Raw genomic sequence first — 25,121 nt, 5'->3', positions numbered from 1 at the left:
CTCACTCAGGCAATCCCTGCTCCGCCGCCCGAGGAAACTGTCCAATTGCCAAGCAACCCACTGTTGGCCAATCAGAGAGCTCGGAGGTGATGTCATGGCGAGAGCCGAGCAGTGGTGCTGATGTGGAGAGAAGCCCAGGGTACCACTAATTGAGGGAGTGAGGAAGGGAGCAGCTCGCTTCTAACCGGACTGCAGGTAAGTAGAAATGGAATGCAAATTATGCGAAGCTCTTCAGATAAAAGAAAAAGGACACCGGCCGCTTCAAAGAGGAGAAGCAGCAGGGCGTCTGGCACCTATTGTGTTGCCTTTGGTTTCACGCAATCAATTAAACTTTGTCAAACCCGGGGGGGGGGGGGGGGGGGGATTGGGTGAGGGGGAAAGAATGGTCTCCGCAGAGGGGAGAGGGTGGGCTGCCGGCGTTCCTCCCCTTCCAGAGCTCAGGGGAGAGAGGGTGGGCGGGAACGGCCTGGGTCAGATGCCCACGGTGAGGTTTTTTTCCTGCATCAAGATGTGTTGGGGCTGGGAGAACGGTCTTGCTCCGCGTCTGGCTTCCCTGGAGCGGGCTCTGACCCAGACCCTTTCAGGCTAGAGGCTGCTCTGTGTTCTACATTTCTTTTCTCAGCCCCAGCTTTTCTCCTCTCCCTTTCCCTTTGTATCACCCGTTCTTTATCCTCTATCGGCACCAAGTTACTTTTTTCTCTTGCTTCTAAGGATGCAATGAGATCACCACCTCTTCCCCGCCCCGCCCCACGCTGAGGTCAACCTGATCCTACCTGGGCAGGGTGGCTGGCTGTGAGGCTGCAAACTGCCACGCCCTGGTCCCTGCCTGTGGCCCAGCCAGTCCACGCCGCCTTCAGCCCACCCCCCTCGCCTGTGGCTGAGGCACAGCCCTCTTCTCACGCAGGACCCCGGGCGTGGATGTCCAGCGGCCGGCTATCCCCACGCGGTGGTGCTGTTTTGGTTTTATTCCTCCCGGGAAGACCCCGTCCGGTGTGGAGCAGTCCCATTGTCCTGAAGAAGGGCAGGTCTCCCCAGCCCCTGGTGGGGGCTCAGGCCGCGCATGTCTGCACATTGGGGCAGGGATACCCTGTGTTTCAAGACCAAGAGAGTAGCAGGGGGCTGGCCAGCGGTGGCTGCGGGAGTCCTGCAGGGCGGGGGGAGGTTGAGAGGGAAGGTGGGGGAATCTGTGTCTCCCGAGGCTGAGGCCCCTCGAGGGGGAGGAAACCCCTCCCACAGGCAGGGAGTCAGGGTGCCGGGGAGTGAGATCATCTGTCAGATGAGGAAGTAATCACAGTGCCGAGGAGCAGCGAGGAGGCAGAGGCGAGAGGTCTGATCAGCGCCGCTGAGTCTCTCAGAGAGCCCGCTCTAGCCTCTAGGGCAGCGGTTCTCAACCTGTGGGTCGCGACCCCTTTGGCGGTCGAACAACCCGTTCACAGGGGTCGCCTAAGACCATCCTGCATATCAGATATTTACATGACGATTCATAACAGTAGCAACATGACAGTGATGAAGTAGCAACGAAAATAATTTTATGGTTGGGTGACAACATGAGGAACTGTATTTAAAGGGCCAGAAGGTTGAGAACCACTGCTCTAGGGCCAGCCAACTCCCCCCTCCTCAGCTGCCCTCAGGCCCTCACCTTGCTTTCTGGAACTATCCCTTCCCCTCTCCTGGAAGCCCATTCATCCTGGCCAGCGCCTGCGCACCTGCCCGTGGGTCCCAGCCTTTCTGGGACAGGTTTGCAGTGGGTGAGACTCTTTCATCGCTAGATGGACCCACCATAGAGCATGGTAGGGAGTGAGTTCTCCAACACGAAAAGCACTCAAGCAGGAATTGGATTTCCACCCAGCAGGGTGGCTATAGTGATTCCTGTGTTGTGTTAGAGACTGGTCTAGGTTAATGTTTTTCAAACTGTAGATTGAGACCTATTAGTGGATTGTGAAATTGATTTGTGGATTATAACTGATTTTTTTAAAATGAAATGGGATAAAATTGTGTAAAAATAAGTCAGAACACATTCTATATAGTAGAGTAAATAATGTTTCCTATACCATTTGCTAGTTATATATTTTCAGTTATATATATATTTATAAATATAAGTAAATATAAATTATATACTTATGCTTGTATGTCAGTTATGTATACATCTATGTATACGTTTGTCTATACATATGTGTATGTATCAGTGACTATATATATGCACAGACATATATATACACATGTATACATATATGCACTGATATATGTATGATATATATATATACACACATGTATATATCAGTAGCATGACATATACATACTGGATCATGATATAAATGCAATTCCTTATGATGGATCCCAGTAAGAAAAAGGTTTGAGAAACATTGGGCTGAGAGACTTCTAATTCCTTTTTCTAACTGTAAGATTGTAGCCCTATTGATAACTCTTACTAGACCATAAGCTTCTTTTTTAATGTTTAAGCATGGTAAAATGCACATAATGTGAAATTTACCATTTTAATCATTTGTAAGTGTTCAGTGCAGTAGCATTAAGTACATTCACATTGTTGTGCAGCCATCATCACCAATCATCTTCAGAACTTTTTCATCTTTTCAAACTAAAACTTTGTCCCCATTAAACAATAGCTGCCTATTCCTCACCCCCCCCCTTTGCCCCCCACCCCCTGCCCATGGCAACCGTCATTCTATATTCTGTCATGTAAGTGGGGTCACACAATATTTGTCTTTTTGTGACTGGCTTATTTTGCTTAGCATAATGTCCTCAAGGTCCACGCATGTTGTAGACTGAATTTCTTGCAAGGAGAACTGTCTTATTCATGTGCCCTTATTCCCAGGTACAAAATAAGGGCCCAAAGGTCCAACTAAATCCAAGTATTTTTTAACTGGAAAAAACTCCATCTTTAGGGAGATACTTTTTTCTAAGGACCCATCAAAGCGAGAGAAATCTTGTGGCCTGAGCAAACTGTTGAGGAGACATACTATTGGCCTTGGAGTAATGGGAGTGTCTTCCATTTTTGCTTAATATTTAGATTTCATTTGGCTTCATAAAAGAAATCCAAGAGCCCAGCCGGTGTGACTCAGTGGTTGAGTGTTGACCTATGAACCAGGACGTCACGGTTCGATTCCCAGTCAGGGCACATGCCCAGGTTTTGGGCTGGATCCCCAATAGAGGGTGTACAGGGGGCAGCCAATCAATGATTCCCTCTCATCATTGATGTTTCTATCTCTCTCTCCCTCTCCCTTCCTCTCTGAAATCAATAAAAACATATTAAATTAAAAAAAAAAAGAAATCCAAGAGCCAAGTGGGGTTGGCTGCCTTCTTTCATTCAACCAGGCCATTGGAACCACGTTCTCTCTATGGGACAGAGATGGGATGACTGATAAGATTGAAAATAGAGCAACAAAGCCTGATGAACTGAGATCCAGAGAGAAAGGCAGTGGACCAGAAGAGGGAGGAGAGAGAGAGAGAGAGAGAGAGAGAGAGAGAGAGAGAGAGAGAGAGAGACTACATTAACCCAACAATATAGAAAGAAGAGTAAAATTCAGATCTTTTATGTTCTTGATTTTAAATAATTGGATATTTTAAAAAAATAAAGATCACAACCAAAGAAAGGTTTACATTTTTCCTGGACCCCTAAGATGTTCTCCCTGGATATTTTATATTATTTTCAACTTACCTGGAGATTCCCGTTTGGAGGCATAGGATTCCCAGATATTTTGAAGTCACGGATGGTTAGAAATGAGACTTTTTTTTTGCAGGGGGATGGGAATTATAAAATATACAAAATGTAATTTTCATAATGCCCTGTAATTTTTATTTTATAATTTTTATAAGAATCAAACTTTCTTCTCTCTCTCTCTCAGCTTGGGAAATAAACATTCATCATGTACAATTCAGTGTGCTCATAAAGTGAGAATTTGCTATATTTAGAGATGTGATAGTCTGGAAAAGGTTACTTTTTCTACTTTTCTTTGGGGAGGAATAAAGACCAAAAAATTTTCTTCTGCTGTTTAAAAAAGCATTTTGGGGGTTGTTTATTTATTTATTTATTTATTTATTTATTTATTTATTTATTTATTATTTGCATTTTTAATCCCACTAGAAAGACAGAAAGACAGATGTGGTTATATTAACCCTGCCCCATATACCCCACTCCATTTCCCCCACAAAAGCTCACTGGCTTTTTCATCAATTAAAACTGACAGCCAGCCCTAACTGGTTTGGCTCAGTGGGTAGAGCATCAGCTTGCGGACTCAAGGGTCCCAGGTTTGATTCTGGTCAAGGGCATGTACCTCGGTTGTGGGCACATCCCCAATAGGGGGTGTGCAAGAGGCAGCTGATCAATATTTCTCTATCATCGATGTTTCTAACTCTCTATCTCTCTCCCTTCCTCTCTGTAAAAAATCAATAAAATATATTTTTTAAAAACCAACTGACAGCCAGCCCTAGCCCATTTGGCTCAGTGGAAAGAGCATCGGCCTACGGACTGAAGGGTACCAGATTTGATTCTGGTCAAGGGCACATGCCTGGGTTGTGGGCTCAATTCCCAGCATGGGGCATGCAGGAGGCAGCCAATCAATGATTCTCTCTCATCATTGATGTTTCTATCTCTCTCTCCTTCTCCCTTCCTTTCTGAAATCAATAAAAATAAAAATAAAAATAAACTGACAGCCATGTATCCACCCCCTCAGGGTCCTGCTGTCAGAGGTGGGTGGTGGGAAGCAGGAGGACAGAACAGATCAGAAGGGGCAGAGTCTGGGCTGGTTGGCCTAACATATGACAGGGCCCAGGCAACCTGGGAGTTCAGAGAACAAACCAGAGAATGTGAATCAGAAAAAAGATCTGAGCTCAGACACTAGAGTAAAAGGTCCAGTGGGGGAGTAGGGGAGGGGGCGGGGGCAGAGTGCAGAATTCCAGTGGGTAATTTAGGTGTCAGTGCCCAGAAATCCAGACCAGGTAGGAAGCAAGGTTCAAATTGAGTACAGTAGTGCCCCGCCCCCCCACCTCCCACCTTATCTGCTGTTTTGCTTTCCACGGTTTTAATTACACTTGATCAACCGTCATTTGAAAATATCAAATGGAAAATTCCAGAAATAAGCAATTCATAAGTTTTACCTTGCGTGCCATTCTGAGTAGCGTGATGAAATCTCACTCTGCCCCGCTCTGTCCTGCCTGGGATGTGGATCATCCCTTTGTCCAGAATTTCCACGCTGTGTTTGCTCCCACCCATTCGTCACTTAGTAGCTGTCTCAGTTATCAGGTCGACTGTCATGGTATCTTGGTGCTTGTGTTCAAGTAACCTTTATTTTACTTAGTAATGACCCCAAAGTGCAAGGGTGGTGATGCTGTCAGTGAATATATGTCAAAAGAAGACATAAGGTGTTTCCTGCAAGTGAAAGGTATGCATGTATAGGGAAAACACATAGTGTATATAGTGTTAGTGCTATCCGCCGTTTCAAGCATTAACTGGGGTCTTGGAGCTTCTCCTGGCGGTTAAGGGAGGACCAGCGTATGTGGAAACAGGTGAGAGGCTCTGTCTGCTGATGATGCAAACACAACTTGACTATTGATACTGGGACAGGTCTGTCTGTCTTCTGCTCCTACCATCAAACCAGATATGTAAGGACTCGGCAAGTATTCCATGAGTCCCTCCTAGAAAAAAATTACTGTTGAAGTAGTCTTGCTAATTTTTTAGCAAATATTTTTTTTTATCAAATTACAGAACTCTAGTACAAAAAGAATATTGATAATGATCATGAAGAAAGAAAACATTAGAATTTAGAGTCATTGTCTAATTGTAATCCATCTATATGTATAAAAGCCTAATATGCTAAGTGTTCAACTGATCAGTCGACTGCTCTGTCAACCAGTCGCTATGATGCACACTGACCACCAGGAGGTAAACGCTCTGACCGATAAGTTAGCTTGCTGCTGGGATCCGGCCAATGGGGACTGGGTGATACAGGCCAGACATGCCTTAGAGCCCTCCCGCGGTCCCTCCCGGGCCGCCCACCCCCATCAGCCTGATTGGAACTGGGGGAGATGGCCCCAATTGCCCTGATCTCTGGCCAGGCCAAGGGACCCCACCTGTGCACAAATTCACGCACCAGGCTTCTCGTATGTTTATAAAGCTGAATGCAATTTTCAAATATCTTGAGGCTAGGAAATATGTCTGTTCAATTCATCATTGTATTCCTTCCTAGTACCTCACATAGTGCTCATAGTCAGTTCTCAATAAGTAAATCAATCGCGGTAAATCATAACTGAAAATCCAGGCCACTCTGACAAAACCATCTCACACCATGAAAATCATTAGGTAGTGTTTTATTCTCAAAGCAGTGAAATGTAGGTATAAATGATATTAACTACAAGATGAACACAAGATGTAAGACTTACAAAGCATTGGAGATGAATGAAAGAACAAAGAAAGCGCGAGTATTACTGCAAAAGATAGGAGTCTCCCTTTAGCATAGCTAATTACAGGCCTGAACACAGGCTCTGTCACTGCTACTTAATCTTGGGGAAGGCACTGGTTCTCTTGGACCCTCTGTCTCCTCATCTGAAAAAGGTTGGGGAGTGAAAATGCTAGAAACCTCCATGGCTCCTCCCATCTAAGGACTGAGAACTTGACTTCTGAAAATGTTTCCAAGTTCTATTGCCTGTGCTCTTCTCATAGGAAAGTGATTTAATTCATGACACTTGGTAGGTCGTGTGTGCATATTTTAACAGGGGCTTCCTGAGGCAATGCTTGAGACGAAGGAGAGCGAAATGGTGAGAGGTGTAAGCACTTAGGTCCCCCACAGTTGAGAGGCAGACTTGGGGCAAATGTGCCTCTGTGCACCCTTCAGCCACACGCCCTGGCAATCATCCGTCTTGCTTCCATTTATGCTTGGCCTTGGATTTGAGGTAGTACCATGGAACTCTACTGGAAACCACATGGCCTTTGGTATGAGAAGGCTTGGGTTCAAATCCCATCTTCAGTATTTATTACTCCTATGACTGCTGGGCAAATCAAGTCACCTACCTGAACTGGCTTTCTATAGAGTGGGTATAGCAGTATCTCTTTCATAGGATTTGGGGAGAGTGAGATGATAAAATATACATGCCCAGATTACAGAAAATAGGCACAAGAAAAAAACTACAAGAAAATGCCAATAGCAAAAAGTAGCAAGATGACAGGGATTTTCCTTTCTCTGTCACATAGCTGTTCTGCAATATGATGTCACTATGTTTGTAATTAAAACATGACTTACAAAATGTATATATGCACACATATGCCTATGAAAGTGCCCAGTAAACTGTAAAATACTACAGAATATGCCTAACGTAGTGACGACAGTAAGATTATGCTGATTCCTCCAAAGCCTTGCACTCCGTCCAGCGACACTGAATGGAGGTCTGTGCCCCTGAACTTGGCTTCCGCTACGCTGGTTCTTCTGTATACATTGACTCGAAATAGAAATCGCCCAGCAAGTGCCATCACTTGGGTTACTTGGGGCTGTCGGTGATCCAGGCTTCATTTGCCGTCTCTGGCTTGCCTCCCAGTGTAAACACAAACCCCAGAGCTCTGTGTTTGCCAACAGGTGACACCTCCCTGATTCCTAGAAGCACGACTGAGGCTGCATTTCTGAGTCTCTTAGCTCCTGGCTGGAAGTGGATCTTGACTGCGGCGCCCACTGTCTCTTCCTCTTGAAGCCACCCGGAGGGGGGTGGTTAGTCCCCCAAAGCCAGCCAGTCGCTTGCTATTCTGTGTTGCCCGGTTTCCCTCCGTGTGTCTCACTAGCCCACCTCGGCCTGTGCGCTGACACCTACTCCTGTCCCTTCATAGCGCGTTCTGTGTGACTGCCGGAGAACTGCCCGAGGCCCGCAGAGCATCTGTGAAACCTCTGGGGGCTCCAGATTCCCACCCAGGGGACCTGTTTCACTTTTTATCATCAAAAAACAAACAAATACACAAAACACACTCTGTGGCTATTTTAGGACCTAGCTGAGGGCTTGGCACAGAATTAAATATTCAATAGTAATTGTGGAAAGAATGAAAACACATTCATGAAAAAATTATTATTATTTAACCGAAATAAAATATGCCTGCCCATCCGAGTCTCTGATCAGCATGAAATAACCAGGGTTACCGTACAGAGATGCTATGACTCTGTGACATTTGGGTAGCTTATTTCAGGTAAATATATACTAGTTACTGCAACAGGACCTTTAAAAAGACTGATAATTGGCTCGGTCGTAACAGCCACCTTCCTGTGCTGCTTGTGGTCAGAGGGCCTGGGTCGGAATTCATTGCTTCCAGGCCTTGACTCTGTGCAGAGTTCCCGTACAGCCTCTGAACACGCCTGCCAGGAAGCAATTTACTCAAACCATTTAGCTATGCATGAGCTTCTTATCCCTCAAAAATAGCCCTCGGGGGAATTGACACATCCTGCTGGCCCTCTCCAGGCATTTCTTGCCGTGACAAATAGCGTGCTTGCTCACGCCAGCCTGTGGGCAGTCAGAGGCACCTGAGGAGGTCAGGTGGGCACCCGATCAATGGCCACCTGGCATCTGAGAATTGGTTGCTCTTCTCTGTCAGCGTCTGGTCATTGACTGCATTACAGAAAGCCTGGGAGTGTGGGTCACTGTTTCTGGTCATTTAATAAGCCCGCCTGCTGTGGTGTCCCTTCTGCATTCCCATCTTGGTATTGTTGCTCTGGTGGCCTCCATGTGGGCTGTTCACGTGCATCCTGGTCTGGGGGAGAGAGAAGGGGTCAGTGTGAGGGGGAGGGTACTGGCACTGGAATCCAGAGGCTCAGATTCCGATCTTATCTCTGCCGCCAACTCAGTATGATCTCAGGGTCTTTGGTTCCTGGGGGAAGGGATTATTGTTGGTTGTTGTGTGCAATGCAGGATACTTAACCTACCTGGCCCCTGCCCACTAAATGTCCCCAAGTACCACCCCCCACTCCCGCTCCCGTTTAGTGACCAGCAGAAAGTCCCACATATTTCCTGGGAGTGAAGCTGCCCCCAGTTGAAAACCACTGGCTGGTAATGGCTGGGTCTCTCCAGCTCTGACATTCGGATGTTCTGGGGCAGTGGTCGGCAAACTCATTCATCAACAGAGCCAAATATCAACAGTACAACGATCAAAATTTCTTTTGAGAGCCAAATTTTTTAAACTTAAACTATATAGGAAGGTACATTGTTATTAACTTAATTAGGGTACTCCTAAGGCTTAGGAAGAGCCACATTCAAGGGGCCAAAGAGCCGCATGTGGCTCAAGAGCCACAGTTTGCCGACCACGGCCCTAGGGGAAACTGGGGGATCCATGAGATCTCTCATCAGTCAACAGCTGATTCTAGACCTTCAATTTCAGCCGCCCTCACCCCCAATCAAAACTTATTAGTATTTTTAAAAAAAATAACTTACTGTTCCACCCTGGCTGGGTGGCTCAGGTGGTTGGAGCTTCCCATGCACCAAAAGGTTGTGCTCAAACCCGAAACCTAGGTGTGTTCAGTCAAGGCACAATCCCCCATCAGGGCACATACAGGAGCAACTGATCTATGTTTCTCTCTCTCTCTCTCTCTCTCTCTCTCTCTCTCTCTCTCTCTCTCTCTCCCACCCCCCCGCCACGCCCCCTTCCTCTCTCTCTCAAAATCAGTAAACATATCCTCAGGTGAGGACAGAAAATGAAAACTTACTCATTGCATCTTATCTCCTGATGGTCCTGGATCGCTGCTGGCGGGACTATCACTAATTAATGATGCGAATGGTTTAGCTCTTCAGGAAAAGAATACGTGATGATTTGCTTTTCCATACACAGATTCTTAAAGGCTGGAGCTGGGGAAAAGGTATGGATCAGTTTGTAAACAGTAAAACAGTGCTGGGTGGGTTGCCAACAGTCCAGGGGTTAACTTGTTCTAGGCAGGTCCTCAACTTCTAGCCTTCCCCTCTGCATCTTCCCCTAAGATCATGCTGCCAGATGAACCTTTTTTATGTGTCTGCAACAAGCAGAATCCGAAGTAACCGCTTGAGCTAAAGCTGACCCAGATGAACCTTTTTTATTTTAGAGAGAGGAGAAGGGGGGCAGAGAGAAAGAGAGAGAGAAAGAGAGGGAGAGAGAGGGATTCAAGAGTGAGACATTGACCAGCAGCCTCCTATACTCCCCCTACAGGAGAGTGAGTCCTCAACCTGGGCGTGTGCCCTGACTGGGAATCGAACCAGCAAACTTTTGGTGCATGATCCCAACCAATTAAGCCACACCGGCCAGAGCTAGATGAATCTTTTCGCACTAGCAGTATAACCTAAAGGTAGAGCCAGGCTTCAGAATGAAAATCCCAGCTCTGCCCCTTACTCCCTGTAGGACATGATGCAATTAACTTGACTCTGCTGGGCTGCCATCTCCTCATTATAAAAGAGCCTCAGGGAATAAACTGAGATAATGCCTGTGATTTTCCTCGTACAAAGCAGGTGCTCAAGAAACGGTAGCCATTATTATTGCTGTTATTACCAGCATCACCATTTCCGCTCCCTTATTCAAAAGATGTCAGTGGCTTCGGACCAAATTGAAGATGAAGCACAAACTCTTTCCCTGGTCTGGAGGTCTCTGATCGTCCCCTTCCTATTCTAGCAATTGGCCCCAGTGCGCCCTGCATGCAGCCCAATGGGCCCCCTCTGACCGCCAAGAAACTCAGGTGCGCAGCCATCACACAGTCAAGTTCCAAAGCCCTTCCAGGATTAGAGGCATTGCAGAAACTAAAGGGCATAATAAGCCCATCACACGCTCACCTTTAGCAACTGAAGCTTGAGTCACTCTCACCACCTGCAATGCTGGACCCTCACTGGCAGCACAGCGACTGGGCTGCCCAGGATGGCCCTACCTCTTGTCTGCATCCATCAGAAGTGCGTGGGAGCGAGCACTGGGAGAGGGTCAGGAAGCCGCCATCCTGAGCTCTAGCTCTGGTTCTGTAGTTACCACCTGAGTTTTTGTGACACATCAACCTTTGATCTTTGATCAAAAGGGGTCCCTTTGATCTTTGCTACCACTGAATGCCTTCAGTTTGCTGGGCTTTCTTAGGGCTGCCCAAGGCCTGGGATTGGCCTCTGCCTTAACAGAAAACATGCAAGGGCTAGAGGTTTGCCTCAGCTGGGGTTTTGCCTTATGATGCTCTGATGCATGATGTCCTCCTAGAATCTCCCACTGATGAGCCTGACCTCATGGCCTCATGCCTGCCGCTGGCCTCCATGATCTCAATCTCTGTCCTGCCTCCTGGAATTCCTGGCATTCTGTTCTCTCTGACCTTGGGCAATAACACCCTTACTACCCCCTCTCTGACAGTCCCAGGACAGACCTGCTGGCCCCAGGCCATTGCTGGTGCTGCAGGCATGACAACATGACCCACACCACCAAGCCACTTAGCAGATCCCACAGCACGTGAGAAGCTTGTAGGGCCCCGGCCTCCAGGACTAAGGCTGGTTGTGGGCCTTAGGGTTGATTGGACATGCCCAAAAGAATGGCCTGGGCCCCTGGTGTCTAAGATGGGAGGCCTAAGAACTGCTCTTAAGGGCCTTCGGGCCAAGGGTTAACATCACTAGATCTTCCGAGTGGTGTGCCTTCATTCTGGGTCCAACCCATCGATGACCTGCAGTTCTCACAGCCGGGCTGAGTGCTGGGGAGGCTGTATGACCAGCCCCACCCAACACTGATGCCACAGGTTAATTTGGGGTAAAGTCAGGCTCCCTGCTGTGGCTACCGCCAGCCAATGGCTTAGGGCCCCTTTGCATTGCTGGGCCCTTCAGAAGAGTCATACCCTCCTCACTGACCCCTTATCTCCTTTCTCAGAATATTCCATGGGCACCCTAACCGGTTTGGCTCAGTGGATAGAGCATCGGCCTGCGGACTCAAGGGTCCCAGGTTCGATTCCGGTCAAGGGCATATACCTTGGTTGCGGGCACATCCCCAGTAGGAGGTGTGCAGGAGGCAGCTGATCGATGTTTCTCTCTCATCGATGTTTCTAACTCTCTATCTCTCTCCCTTCCTCTCTGTAAAAAGTCAATAAAACATATTTTTTAAAAAACAATATTCCATGGGCAGCAACATCTTTTGGGTCTTGAGTGCAATAGAAAGAAATGATGTAACTATTGCTACAAAGATTTAAAAGAGCCCCGTGTACCCACAGGCACATGTACCCAGATCATCATGAGGAAAACATCAGACTGTGTAAAAACACTGGTAGTGAGATAGGGTAAAAGAATGATGGGTTTTGAACCCCGGCTCTGTCACTTACTGGGTGCATTCGTTTCCTATGGCAACTGGGACAAATGACCCCAAACTTAGTGGCTTCAAAAACGGAAATTCATTCTCTCACAGTTCTGGTGTCCAGAAGTCCACAATCAAGTTGTCAGCAGGGACATACTCCCTCCGAAGATTCCAGTGGCTTCTGTGGCTTTGGCCATCCCCTGGCTTGTGGCGGCATCACTCCAACCTCTGCCTCCATCTTTCCATGCTCTTCTTCTCGGCGTGTCTCTCCTTTGTGTGTCTCTTATAAGGACACACCAGCAGATTTAGGAGCCACCCAGTTAATCTGGAGGGATCTCATCTTGAGATCCTTCACTTAATTAAACTGTAAAGACCTTTTCCAAATAAAGTCACATTTATAACGTGCAGGGTTAGGACTTGGATATACCTCATTGGAGGACACCATTCAACCCACGACACTGAGTGATCTTAGGAAGTCACAGCCTCTCTGAGCCTCGATTCCCATGTCTACAAGACAGGGACAGCAATTCCTATGTCACAAGGTTATTATGAAAATTAAAGTGAAAGCATTTGTCACATAGTAGATGCTCTATAAATACATATTTTTAACTTAGGAGGCAGATTCCAACCCTGGGAAACTGAGTGCTCTCACTTCCGAAGCCCTTGGCCACGCATACCTCTGCCCATCTGTATCTTGGGTGATTCCTGTTCCCTGCCCTGCCCTTCCTTCTCTGCCCCTCTGACCTGTGTTCTCTACCTGGTTCTTCCTGTCCTAAAACTCTGAGCACAGTATCTTCCATCGGAGTAGAGGCAGCACTCATTGCACATTTTAATTAAATCATATCTTCAGGCCGGACTGGCTTTTCCCGAGTCCTCAGCACCATGGAAGAATGAGCAGTTAACATCCAGTCCTTCCACTGCCCATGAGGAAGAATGGACAAAACAGACGACCTGGATCAGAGAACCATCTCTACCCCCAACTGGCTGTGTGACCTTCGCCAAAAGTCTGAACTTCTCTGAGCCCCAGACTCTTCGTCTGAAAATGAAGTTGATGATGCCTCTCTTGTCAGCCGAGCCCAACCTCATGCAAAGATCAACTGGGACGATGTGGGTGACAGAAACTGTAACCTGCAAAGTGCTCCATAAATGCGGGGTCTTCATTACCGTTCTCCGCTCACACTGAGGAGCATGGTCCCTGACTCCAGGCACCTGCTCCTCGAGAAAAAGCTCAGCTCAGCCTCCTTCTTTCTCAGGGTAAAGTCGGAGGCCGCTCCCTCTCCTGGCAGGGCTCGCTCACTCTACCTTCACAATCCGCCCGAGTCATGAGCAGAGATGGTGTAGAATGGAGGCTCATGACTCTGGATGTCGCATCCAGGCTCCCAGGCTCGGAGGCCCGCGCCCTGTTCAGAGACTCGCTGGTACTGTCAGGATCCGCTTGACTCGAGGAGAGAGGCCCATTGTGCTGCACTGGGAGGGGCATAAGGAGACGCTGCAGGAGTAGAGCCCTTCAAGGCCAGCTGACCCGGCTTCAAATCTCCATTCTTTTACTTTCTAGCCACATGGACCCTCTGAGCCTCCATCTCCTCATCTGCAAATGGGGATGACAGTGTCTGCAGGGCCGGTGGGAACCAGAGGCCATGACTCTGAAGCCGGCGTGTGGCACCTGGTAACCACCCTGAGGAAAAGTCCAAGGAACGGAAACTAACATTTATGAAGCACCTCAGTTTGGCTGGATGCTGTACTTACGCTTTTCTCATCTAATTTGTAAAACTCTGACGCATTAAGATGGGGAAAGCAAAGTTAGACATGTGACGTGACCGGTGACAGGTAGTAAGAGAGCTGAAGTCTGTGTTTGACTCCTCGCTGGTTGAGCCCTAAAACTGGAGCTGAGCCTAATGCTTCCCATGGCTTCCCTGCCCATCCCCAGCCAGTACAGACCTGGCTCCCAGATGGAAAACACTTCATTAAGGAAGGAAAGGGGTGCTAAGTGAGTCTCGGGGTGCTAAGTGAGTCTCGGGGTCCTTTGTCTTGTGAGGATGCTGGCAGGGAAGCTGTTGGCTCATGCCACCCTCTGCTGGCACAGTGAGCACTGAGGGCGTCGGTATCAGTCAGGGTTCTCCAGAGAAACAGAACCAATAGGGTATATATTGATACATAGAAAGAGATTTATTATGAGGGATTGGCTCATGCAATTACGGAGGCCAAGAAGGCCCACGATCAGCCGCCTACAAGCTGGAGGCCCAGGAAAGCTGCTGGGGTGATTCAGGCCAGTCAGAAGACCTGAGAACCAGGAGCTCCCAAGTCCAAGGGCAGGAGAACATGGAAGTCCCAACTCACCCAGAGAGAGCAAATTCGCACTTTCTCCACCTTTTTGTTCTATCCGGCCCTCAATGGGTCAATGGGTCGTGTGAGGCCCAGCTTTATCGATGAGAGCGATCTTTACTCAGTCTATTGATTCAAATGCTGATTTCTTTCAGAGACATCCTCACAGACATATCCAGAAAGAATGTTTACCGGCTCTGTGGGCATCCGTTAGCCCAGTCAAGTTGACACAAAAGTTAACCATCACGGTAGCCAAGGAACGAGTGGTCCCCATGATGGCCACTCACTGTTGGCTATTTCTCCACCCAACAGTAGCCTTCAGGGGAGCCCTGTCCCCGACTGTCCCCAGACACTCCCCAGTCTGCTCCCTCCCCACCTCTCCTGTTTCTCCACCTCTTCCTCCTTCACGCTTTCTGGTGCAGCATCAGCCGGCTTGAGGTCACTTGAGACCAAGTTTTCTCACCTCCGCCCTTTATATGTGCTGTTCCTTGGCAGAAAGCCCCCTGCCATCTCCTGGCCAATTCTGACTTATTATTTAAGACTCTGCTGTGTGCTGCGAACACCAGAGAACCCTATCTGGCTCTCCAGGCCTGGTGCGGAGTATACGGTCCCATCTCTGCTCCCACGGTAATCCCACACACCGGTTACCACCTCTGTACTACTTTTATTTTTTTTAATCCTCACCAGAGGACATTTTTTCCATTGATATTCAGAGAGAGTGAAAGGGAGGGAGGCCCGGCCAGCGTGGCTCGGTAGTTGAGTGTTGACCTACAAACCATGATATCACAGTTCGATTTCTGGTCAGGGCACATGCCCGGGTTGCAGGCTCGATCCCCAGTGGGGGGCATGCAAGGACAGCCGATCAGTGATTCTCTCTCATCATTGATGTTTCTCTCTCTCTCTCCCTCTCCCTTCCTCTCTGAAAATAATAAAAATATTTAAAAATAAAGAAAGGGAGGGAGGAGGGGAGTGAGAAAAACATCAATGTGAGAGAGACACATAATTGGTTGCCTCCCACACACCCTGAGCAGGGCCCAGGATTGAGCCTGCAACCGAGGTACATGCCCTCGACCAGGAATCGAACCCGACACCCTTGGGTCCACAGGCTGATGCTCTGACCACTGAGCCAAACTGTAGGGCTCTGCACTACATTTTGATGTCATTATTCCTTAGTAACGTTTGTCCTTCTCATAGTCTGGGGTTGTGTTAAGTGGGGTTGAGGAGTGCTTAGGACAGTGGTTCCTGGGGGGAGGGAGTGAGAGGGCACCTGGAGAGCTCTTTTATCATCTTCTGTCCAACTCCCACTCTCCTATATGAGAACGGGTCATTGGGAAGCACCACAGTTATTTTGCCAACCTCTCCAAGGTAATTCTGATTTAGGATTTGTCTCTCACCCTAACCCTTGCTTTGGGCCAAGCCAAAGAGCTGCGCAGGGAGACAGACAAACAACCTTTGATCCATACAGTTTGGGGAAACCCATGCTGCCTTCTCAGGGGACTTGAGACTGGGAAACCAATTCCGAAATCATCACAGGTGCCTCGAAACTGAACCTGACTGGGTTGTGCGGAGGCGGCGGCTGGTGTATGGGAAAGGTTGGTGTGTGGAGAGGGCCTGGAGGTGGGAGCAGATGAGGTGCCTCCTGGGGTTCCCTCCCCGCTTCCTTGTGCAAATAACCTGTCAGTGGTAAAATACTCTCTTTTTCTCCAGTTGTAACAGCGTCCTGAGCTGGTGACAGACCTACTCTGTGGCTCTCAGTCGGATTCAGCTCTCACCTTCCAGAAAACATGACCCTCGCTGGTAGGTACAAACTTATTTATGTGATGGGGCACCACAGCACAGGTTATTTCTGTACACGCATGTATGTACCTACATATGCACAGAAGATAAGAGAATTACACCCGGGGTTGCAAAAGGTTATCTCTAGACGGTGGGTGGGATCGCAGCTGAGTTCTTCTTCCTTTTGCTCTTCTGTGTGTGTGTGCTTTAAAAAGGATTTGCCATGCACATGTATTATTTTTTAAATATATTTTTATTGATTTGGGAGAGGGAGAGAGAGATAGAAACATCAATGATGAGAGAGAATCATTGATTGGCTGCCTCCTGCATGCCCCCCTCTGGGGACTGAGCTCACAACCTGGGCATGTGCTCTTGACTGGAATCAATGTTGGGACCCTTCAGTCTGCAGGCCGATGTTCTATCCACTGAGCCAAACCATCTAGGGCCATGTGTATTATTTTTAAGTCAATTATGTTTTCAATTTGTAAAAGGAAATGAGGAGGAGAGTGCCTAGGCATCGTGCTGGGCATTAGCTGCGAGAGCCTGAGTGTACCTGAGCTTAAAACAAGGTGGGGGGTGGGGGGTGGGGGGTGGGTCCATGCCAGGAACACATGCCAGGGGTGGGGTGGAGTGTGCTATGATCTGTGACCTTCTGGTTTTCAAAACCGCTCAGACAGAAAGACTGGACAGTGGTAGGGGTACCCCTTGGGCTGTCATGGACATCAGCCCCTCTGGCTGTGACTGCTGTACTGGGAAGGTCAGGGAAGGTGGGCTTTTTCTCCCACTTCTTTACCTCCCCTGTTTCCAGGAAAACACTGCCTGGAGCATAAGAAATGGAGAATCCTGGGTGCCTGTGGGGAGCTAGAGAGCGTGGTCCTGGATCCTGGCTGGGTGGGGCTGGTGCGTGGCATCTTTCCCTGCGAGCATTTTCCATTCGGCACTAGGAAGGGGGACGATGTACTAAGGAAAAGATGGTGTCATCTGCGTGCTCTGGAAGGCTCAGGTTCTAGTAGGTGGGCAGAATTGGGTCCAAATCACACACAGGAGTCCTACACAGGGCCGCTTGGGGCAAAGGGGGCTGGGTCCCCAGCCAAGGGGTGGGCCTGGGGCACCCAGACTCCCACAGATGCTGGCCCGGAGACTAGGGGAGGGCGGCCGTCTTCACCTGCGGTGTTCCCACAGCCTACAAGGAGAAGATGAAGGAGCTCCCGCTGGTGTCTCTGTTCTGCTCCTGTTTCCTGGCCGACCCCCTGAATAAGTCATCCTATAACTATGAAGGTAAGCGAGGGCCCCCGCTAGGAAAGTAATGGGTGGAGGGTTCCTGTGGCTCACAGCCACACCACAGCACCCCCACCCCAGTTCCCTGAACCTCTGCCCCCCCCCCCCATCACCATTGCTTTCCCAGGACCAATAGAACCACCACAGCTGACTCCGAGGGTCTAAGCACCAGGTGAAGGCAGGCGTGGGGCTGGCCTGGGAGTAGGCGGCGGGCGAAGGTCTGACACGGGCCCTGTGCAGAATGATCTTGAGCTCAGCTTTTGTTCATTCACTTGAATGATGCTGCGGAGGGTGCAGAGGCGAAGCAGAGATGATGCCCTCAGGGAACACTGAGCCTGGGAGAGGAGGCAAGACAGGCTTACATCCGTAGACTCCATAGTTATCGAGCCTCCTCTGGGAAGGGTAGGGAATGCTGGGGGAGAGCCCAGAGGTGGGAAGAGGACTTTTGCCCAAGGAGGCTCTGTGATAGCTGGTGGGTCCCTGAACAGGTGTCCCTGGGTGCTGGCAGGGAGCACTGAATGGCTACATCCTGACTGGGGGTGGTCAGAGCACAAGTCGCCTCCTAATTTCCTGGGGGTTAAAGGAAGGGTTGGATTTGGTCTGAAAATGAGAGATGGGGGTGTTTGGGTTACCTGAGAATGTTTTTTTCCGTTGTTTAGGCTGGTGTGGGAGACAGTGTAGGAGAAAAGATCAAAGCCAGCGGAAAGACAGTGCTGACTGGAGAGAAAGAAGAGAGCAGGGTAGGAGGGAGAGGGGGAGAGGTGTCAACAGGCTGAGCCATCAGACTGGTAGCGGGAGGAGGAGTGAAGACGTGGATGGGTGGTGGGTGGTGGGTAAGTGCACACTGTTGGCCACCATCGATGACAACCTGAGCAAGAGCTCAACTATGGGAGGAGCCGTGTGGCAGAAGCAAACACCGTTGCTACAGCCATTGTCAGGAATCACATATCTTGGGACCTTAAACTTGGAGCCTGAGCCCTCATCGTGGCTACCCTCTCCTTAGCCCCATCAGAGCCCATGGAACGTAGGTGCCCCGTTGAGGACAGACCCAGAACGTTGGCCATGGGTTTGCCTGGGGCACCCAGGTCTCCCACGGATGTGTGCATGTGTGTATGCTTTACGGGTGCCCACGCGGTCTTCAGGGGGTGAGCAGCCCCTCTTCTTCTCTCTGCAGCTGACACGGTGGACCTGAACTGGTGTGTGATCTCCGACATGGAAGTCATCGAGCTGAACAAATGCACCTCCGGCCAGTCCTTTGAGGTCATCCTGAAGCCGCCCTCCTTTGATGGGGTGCCCGAGTTCAATGCCTCCCTCCCCAGGCGGAGAGACCCATCGCTGGAAGAGATACAGAAGAAACTAGAAGCAGCTGAAGAGCGAAGGAAGGTAAGTGCTGTCCTTTCTCCCCTCCGTCTTAGCAGGAGGGGGAAGGAGCTGGAGAAGACCAGTGGTGGCTCTGAGCCGGGGTCAGGTCACCACCGACCTACAGATATGTCGACAGCACTTCCCATCCCCAGGGCAGAGAATGGGGCGTCATGGAGAGAAACGAGAAGTAAACGTCCCTGGTCTCTAGGAGCTTACAGTTTGGTTAGGGGGCTCAGGCACTGCATTACCTACCTCCAAGTGGTGGCCGGATATGCACAGCAACAAGAGTAAGACATGGACAAACAATAAGGATTTAGGAAAAGACTAGACAAGTTAAAAAGGGGGCTCCTTCACTGGGGAGGGGGAGAAGGCCCCCCGGTGTGTCTGCTGTTTCCTATTGATTCTCATGGCCCACCTCTGATGCCAATTTTTGTGTAAGTTTTTCTTCATTTTTCAAACAGAAAATAACCTTCTCCTCCCTTGGATTCCTCTTAGGGCATATGTCACGTGCTAGTTTGGTTTGAGTTATTTATCTATGTTCTCTCTACTAGGCTTTTTTTCTTTCCCAAGTTGGTAGATGAGTGCCAGGCACATAGTATATGGTCATTTAGTATTTGTGAATGCCTGAATGAATGGATGGATGAACAAACGAATGAATGAATGATGGCCATGAGGAAAAGAGAACTGACAGTATGGTGGAGAATCTAGGACATAGGCTGGGGACCAGGTTCAGGGAGGCATGTGTTCTGGGTGTGGAGCTTTTAAGTCAGATGATAAAAACATCCCCTGCGTGCTCACCTTCAAGAGTCTCTCTCTCCCTTTGTGCGTCCCTAGTACCAGGAAGCTGAGCTCCTGAAGCACCTCGCCGAGAAACGGGAACATGAGCGGGAGGTGATCCAAAAAGCCATCGAGGAGAACAATAACTTCATCAAGATGGCTAAAGAAAAACTGGCCCAGAAGATGGAATCCAATAAGGAGAACCGGGAGGCCCACCTTGCTGCCATGTTGGAACGGCTGCAAGAGAAGGTAAGCGGCCTTGACCAGAGAGGAGACTCCTAGGACACGGTCTTCCGTCCATGGCAAGTGCTATAGACCTATTTGTCATTTCCGGGAGCAGGCAGCCTCCGGCAGGAATGGGAATATTCCGCTAGGCTGGGTCCTTTACGAGTTCCGAGGGATGGTTTGGGAAGTCATAGGCAAGAAACATACGTGGAGCTTTGGAATTCCTTGGAGGACGTGCTGCACAGCCACACAGTGGAACCCTCTCGTTGTCTCAGGGAGATTCGAGCTCTTATCATCTAGAGAACGCAAGGGAGGAGGAATAAACAAGCCGCTGTACACGCCTGGCTTTATCCTTGAATGGACCAATTCAACTCAGTGAGAGATGCTGACTGGAGCTCTTGGCTCTCAGCCAGGGGCACGATGGCCTGAGCTGCCTGTTAAGCAGGAAACATGATTCTTCCCAACTCTATTGATATGGACCGAGGGAGTCATGAGTCTTTCCAATAGGCTGCCTTTTGTCAATAAACCAAATGGTGTCACCTAAATATGAGAAACGTGAGAAGCTGAGGTTGGTCTCCGTGTCAGCAGAATAACAGCCCGTTCTGCTAAGAACACGTTGGCCTCGTTTCCTGAGTCTCAAGGCTGCCCCAGTTTCTCCTGCAGCCCCTGGGAGCGCTCCAGCTCTGTGTTTTATTTCCAGGAGCCGCCTGCTGCGCGGTGACTCCCGGGACCCGATCGGTGGCCTCGTCCCATGGTGAGCAGCGTGGTCCCCACTCCTTCCTGCCTGTCCACCTAGAGTCTCAGCTCCCTCACAACAGCTACTAGAAAGATCTAGTTTCTGCACAGGGGATCTGTATGTCCCATAGGCCCTGCAGTGGGCCAGCATGTGGCAGCCCCTCTGCTCTTATATTTCTGGGGCAGCAAGGCCTCCATTATGTACCAGATAGGAGGGAAGTGCTCTTGTCTAATTTCAAACTTCCCCAGTTGTTGAAGGATGGCTAGGAGCAAACTCTTGCAGGAGAAAAAAAAAATCTGGGACTGGGATAGGATGAGGCATGGCTCTCGGGCCAAACCGAGAAGAAATGATTGAGGCTTAGAGCATGATATGGTATTTGAAAGACTGCCCGACACTTCTTACTTCATCATACCCCTCTTTCCACAACCAGTCCATGAGGTAAGCAGGACAGATCTTATCCTTGTTTTACGAAAGCCTTCAACAATGCCTGTGTCAGAGGAAACCGTGTCAGAGAAGGTCAAGTGACTTGCCCAGTGGCACACAGCCACTCAGCTGGACGGGAACCCAGTTCTTTGGCTATGCATCCAGGTGGCTCTTTCAATGTTTATTGCAGGGAAACCAGCACCCGGTTGTCCTGCTGACCTTTTGTCAGAGACAGGGGTTCATTGGAGGCCAAGGAAATGGAGTCCAGAAACCTAGGGTTCTGCCCAGGGAGCTCACCTGGACATGGAGGTAGATTTTGAGAGATTAGGAAGACCCAGACTCTGGGGTAATAGCTTTGGAGGTCGGGTAAGACACAAAGAAGCAAGATGTTGGAGCAGACATTCCAGTGGGCCTCACTTCTCTGGGATCTTGACCTCTATTCTACCTTGCCCACTAATGAAGGAAAGGGGTGGGCGTGTGGTTTCTGCCCTGGCTCCGGCCAGGGACACTTTCAACAATGCCTGTGTCAGTATTTGTGTGAGGTCATTGACCACCTGCACCAGACTCACCTGGTGCCAAGTTTAGCACTACAGGTACGTGGGTCATATCTTAGATCTACTCATGCTGTTTCTCTAGGGATGGTGCCTGAGGACTGCAATTCAGCATTCTATTTAGGTCATGCTGGTAACATAGCAAGGTTGAGAACCACAGCCTTAGATGCACCCCTCCCCATACTTACCCAGGACCATGGAAAATTCTAGGGCCTCTGCAGGGACAGATTGGTAGTTTAAGGTATATCCTAGTGGGCGTGTTCTAGGTTGCTTCTTGATATCTGGGTGTGATGATATCTGGATGGATGCCAGGGTCTGGCAGTGACAATATTTATATGAGCAAGGTGCCACAGGAGGGATTGGAAAATACAAAAACGAACAGGGCATGCTCCCTGCCCACAAGGAAGTCCCTGAGTAGAGGACCCGGATCTGTGCACAATGAATGAGTTGTAACGCTAAGCCCTAGAGGTAAACGCTAAAATCGCAGAATTCTAGCGGTAAAGGAGCTTCCCATGCGTGCCCCTCTCTTAAAAGACCAGAGAGCTCGGGCCTGATCAGTGACGCGAGCTGGTCACGGCCACACAGCTCACAGGCCTCTGAAGTCAGGGCCCGTCTGTGGCTTCATCATGCTGGGAAACAAAAGAGGGTCCTCTTAATACACCTGTAAGAAAGCTCGCCTATTGGAGCTGGACGGCACTTCCAAGAATTCTTCAGTCCATTTAGACTTGAAGAGCCCTCATCTTCCACCTAGGGGGTCAGACAACTCTCCTAAGGAGACAGACAAGAAATGAAAGTGGCAGTCAAGGTGCGTGTAGGGGACACCTGCAACGAGGCCCCTCTGCTCTGCCCGTTCCTTTAGCAGCTACACGGAGCGGCTGCTTCTATTAAGTCAAGTAGCATCTTCAGTGCAAACCCCAGGATGGCCAGGTGAGGGAGGACGAGGCTGGTGGGCACCGGGTCATTGTGAGGTGGGCCCCCAGGGAGGTTGGCCCCAGTCAGTGAACCACCTGGGGCCACACCAGCAGACTCACTCACCGGCCTCCTGCCAGTCTCACCTGCCACCTTCTGTCCCTTCTCAGGCTCCTTGAGACCCTGCTCTTCACTTCCGGTGGTGGCCATCCTTTGGGTTCTCTTGTCCCTCCCTTTATCCCCTCGGGTGTAACCTGTCCTTTCCCTTCCCTCCCTCCCAGGACAAGCACGCGGAAGAGGTGCGGAAAAACAAGGAGCTGAAGGAAGAGGCCTCCAGGTAAAGCCCAGAGGCCAAAGAAGTTTCCAGAACAGCCGGACAGCTCCAGCAGCTCCGCGTTCCCGAGGCAGCCTCGCCCGCCGCTGGCTGCTCTCGCAGCACTGGGGTTTGGGGGGAGGGGGGCGACCGGGGGTGTTCCCTCTGCTTTTGGTGTTTGTACATGTAAAGAATTGATCAGTGAAGCCATCCTATTTGTTTCTGGGGAACAATGATGGGGTGGGAGAGGGGAGAGGAGAGAGGTGGGAAAGGGAGATGGAGACGGATTCATGGACATTGCAACCCTGCCCACCGCAGACTCAGGTCAAGCCCAGGCACCATGTTGAGAAGTTGAAAACAGAGAAGTCTGAGGGAAGGGCAGAGTCCTGAGTGGGGCAGCGGCTGCAGGGTGCGGCCACGGTGCCCAGCAAGGGGTGGGGGGCTCCGGAGGTGTTGCTTCAGCCCTGCAACAGGTGGGATGAGGTCTGAGTGTGTGTGTGTTAACCATCATCTTTTGATCATCATGACCAATGAAACATTGATTCCCAGTCTCCCGTTCTTTATTTCCTGATCGGTCCTTTGGGTGATGGGTAGAATGTTCTTGGATTTGGTTCCCACCCTCCACGTGACAGATATCCCTTTGGTCCCTCAGTTTGACCATCAGAGCATCTGCGATGCTGAGGTGGGTTGAAACATGCCAGCCTTTGGCATAACTGAAAAGTTTGCTGCTTCCCTTCCCCCTTCTCCTCTCTCCCTCCTCCTCCTCCTTTTTGTGGGCTGGTCCCTTATTGGATTTGGTGCACTGAATTAATGAGAAAAGAAACCCAATCTTCCTTTCTATGGACTGACATTCTAATATGGTCCCCAAGATGCACAGTAAGAAGGGTGTGGGATTCTAGGTGATCACAAAGAGCAAGTGAGGAAATAAAATGTTTGTTAGTGAAAAGCAGAGGGACTCATTGCAGACCCAGCAGTCAGAACACCAGCCATGGCGGGTAAAGGCGTTCCCTCCTCTACTCTCCTGCTGAAAGGAGCCAGGGGTGCAGCCTGTGTGGACAGGGTCCCAGGGCATCTCTCCTCCGTGCCCCACACACTGTGTAGTTTGTACAGCTTTGTGAATAAACTGTTTGGTACTTTTTGTGCCCCCACCAGTGGTACTACAACTTAGCTTCATTATAGGATGGGCTAGCAGGAGAGATCAAAGGTGATTTTGAAAATAATGATGGTAATAATAATAATGGCAGATGACACTTAGGAAGCACTTACTAGATGCCTGGCAATTGTCTGGAAATTACATATATATATGTATATATTAGAGGCCCAGGGCATGAAATTCATGCACTCGGGGGGCGGGGGGTCCCTTCAGTCCAGGCTGCGCCCTCTTGCAGTCCAGGAGCCCTCAGGGGATGTCCGACTGATGGCTTAGGCCCACTCCCAAGCCAGCAGTCAGATATCCTTAGTGCTGCCGCAGAGGCGGGAGAGGCCTCTGCCACCGCCACTGCGCTCGCCAGATGTGAGCCTGGCTTCTGGCTGAGTGGTGCTCCCCCTGTGGGAGCACACTGACCACCAGGGAGCAGCTCCTGCGTTAAGTGTCTGCCCCCTGGTGGTCAGTGCGTGTCATAGAAACCCATCGTTCTACCATTCAGTTGATTTGCATATTAGCCTTTTATTATATAGGCTATCCTAATACATAAAAACCCTGGGTCCATCACATCCACAACAACCGGAGGCTCAACCTAATGCCCAGGCTGCATGCGCAGCAGGCTCTGGTGGGTGGGGACTTGTGGCAGCAGAGACGGGGATGGGGAAGGCGGGGCCGGCACTCATACTCACTCACAACTGCACACACGCACAGACACACACAGCGCCCACCAGCTCACAGCCTTTTCTCCCTTCCTTTCCCTCCCTCCCTGCTCGCTCTCGGAGCCTCTCTCAGAATGAGGAAATGAAACAGACTTGGCCTGAAGAGGCCTGGATGGAAGGGAGGGCAGGCAGAGGGTGGAGCGGCCCCACTGGCCCCGCCCCCTCCCAGCCGGGAAAGAGGGAGAGGGAGGCAGGAAGGCCTGGAGGACTGCTGAGAAAAACAAAGAGAGGCAGAGACTGGGCAAGATCAGGCCGCCAGGGGAGGGCAGTTGGGGGTGAGATTAGGCCGGCAGGGAAGAGCAGTTAGGGACAATCAGGCAGGCAGGCAGAAGCAGTTAGGGG

General features: G+C 49.9%; 1 protein-coding gene across 4 annotated transcripts; it reads left to right on the top strand.

The window, feature by feature from the left end:
• Positions 1-23,456, top strand: STMN4 (stathmin 4). 4 transcript variants are annotated; one of them, XM_059697499.1, is made up of 8 exons: positions 1-195; positions 16,283-16,363; positions 17,525-17,620; positions 18,280-18,360; positions 18,795-19,003; positions 19,817-20,008; positions 20,685-20,738; positions 22,885-23,456. In XM_059697499.1, exons 2-7 carry the CDS (start codon positions 16,351-16,353, stop codon positions 20,703-20,705), a joined length of 612 nt encoding a protein of 203 aa, XP_059553482.1. In that variant the 5' UTR covers positions 1-195; positions 16,283-16,350; the 3' UTR covers positions 20,706-20,738; positions 22,885-23,456. The 4 variants fall into 4 exon arrangements, with proteins under 4 accessions (XP_059553482.1, XP_059553481.1, XP_059553484.1 ...); XM_059697498.1 differs by lacking the exon at positions 20,685-20,738 and having other exon boundaries at positions 10-195; XM_059697501.1 differs by lacking the exon at positions 18,280-18,360 and having other exon boundaries at positions 33-195.
• The last annotated feature ends 1,665 nt before the right edge of the window (positions 23,457-25,121 follow it).

This window comes from Myotis daubentonii, chromosome 5 (genome assembly GCF_963259705.1).
Source record: "Myotis daubentonii chromosome 5, mMyoDau2.1, whole genome shotgun sequence".
NCBI lineage: Eukaryota > Metazoa > Chordata > Mammalia > Chiroptera > Vespertilionidae > Myotis > Myotis daubentonii.
This window is presented reverse-complemented; position numbering and strand designations above follow the sequence as displayed.

Excerpts from the sequence above, each read along its gene's own strand:
- STMN4 (XM_059697498.1), top strand. Across the intron at positions 17,621-18,279 it reads GTCATCCTATAACTATGAAG|GCTGGTGTGGGAGACAGTGT; the intron begins GTAAGCGAGGGC and ends TCCGTTGTTTAG. Across the intron at positions 20,009-22,884 it reads TGGAACGGCTGCAAGAGAAG|GACAAGCACGCGGAAGAGGT; the intron begins GTAAGCGGCCTT and ends CCTCCCTCCCAG.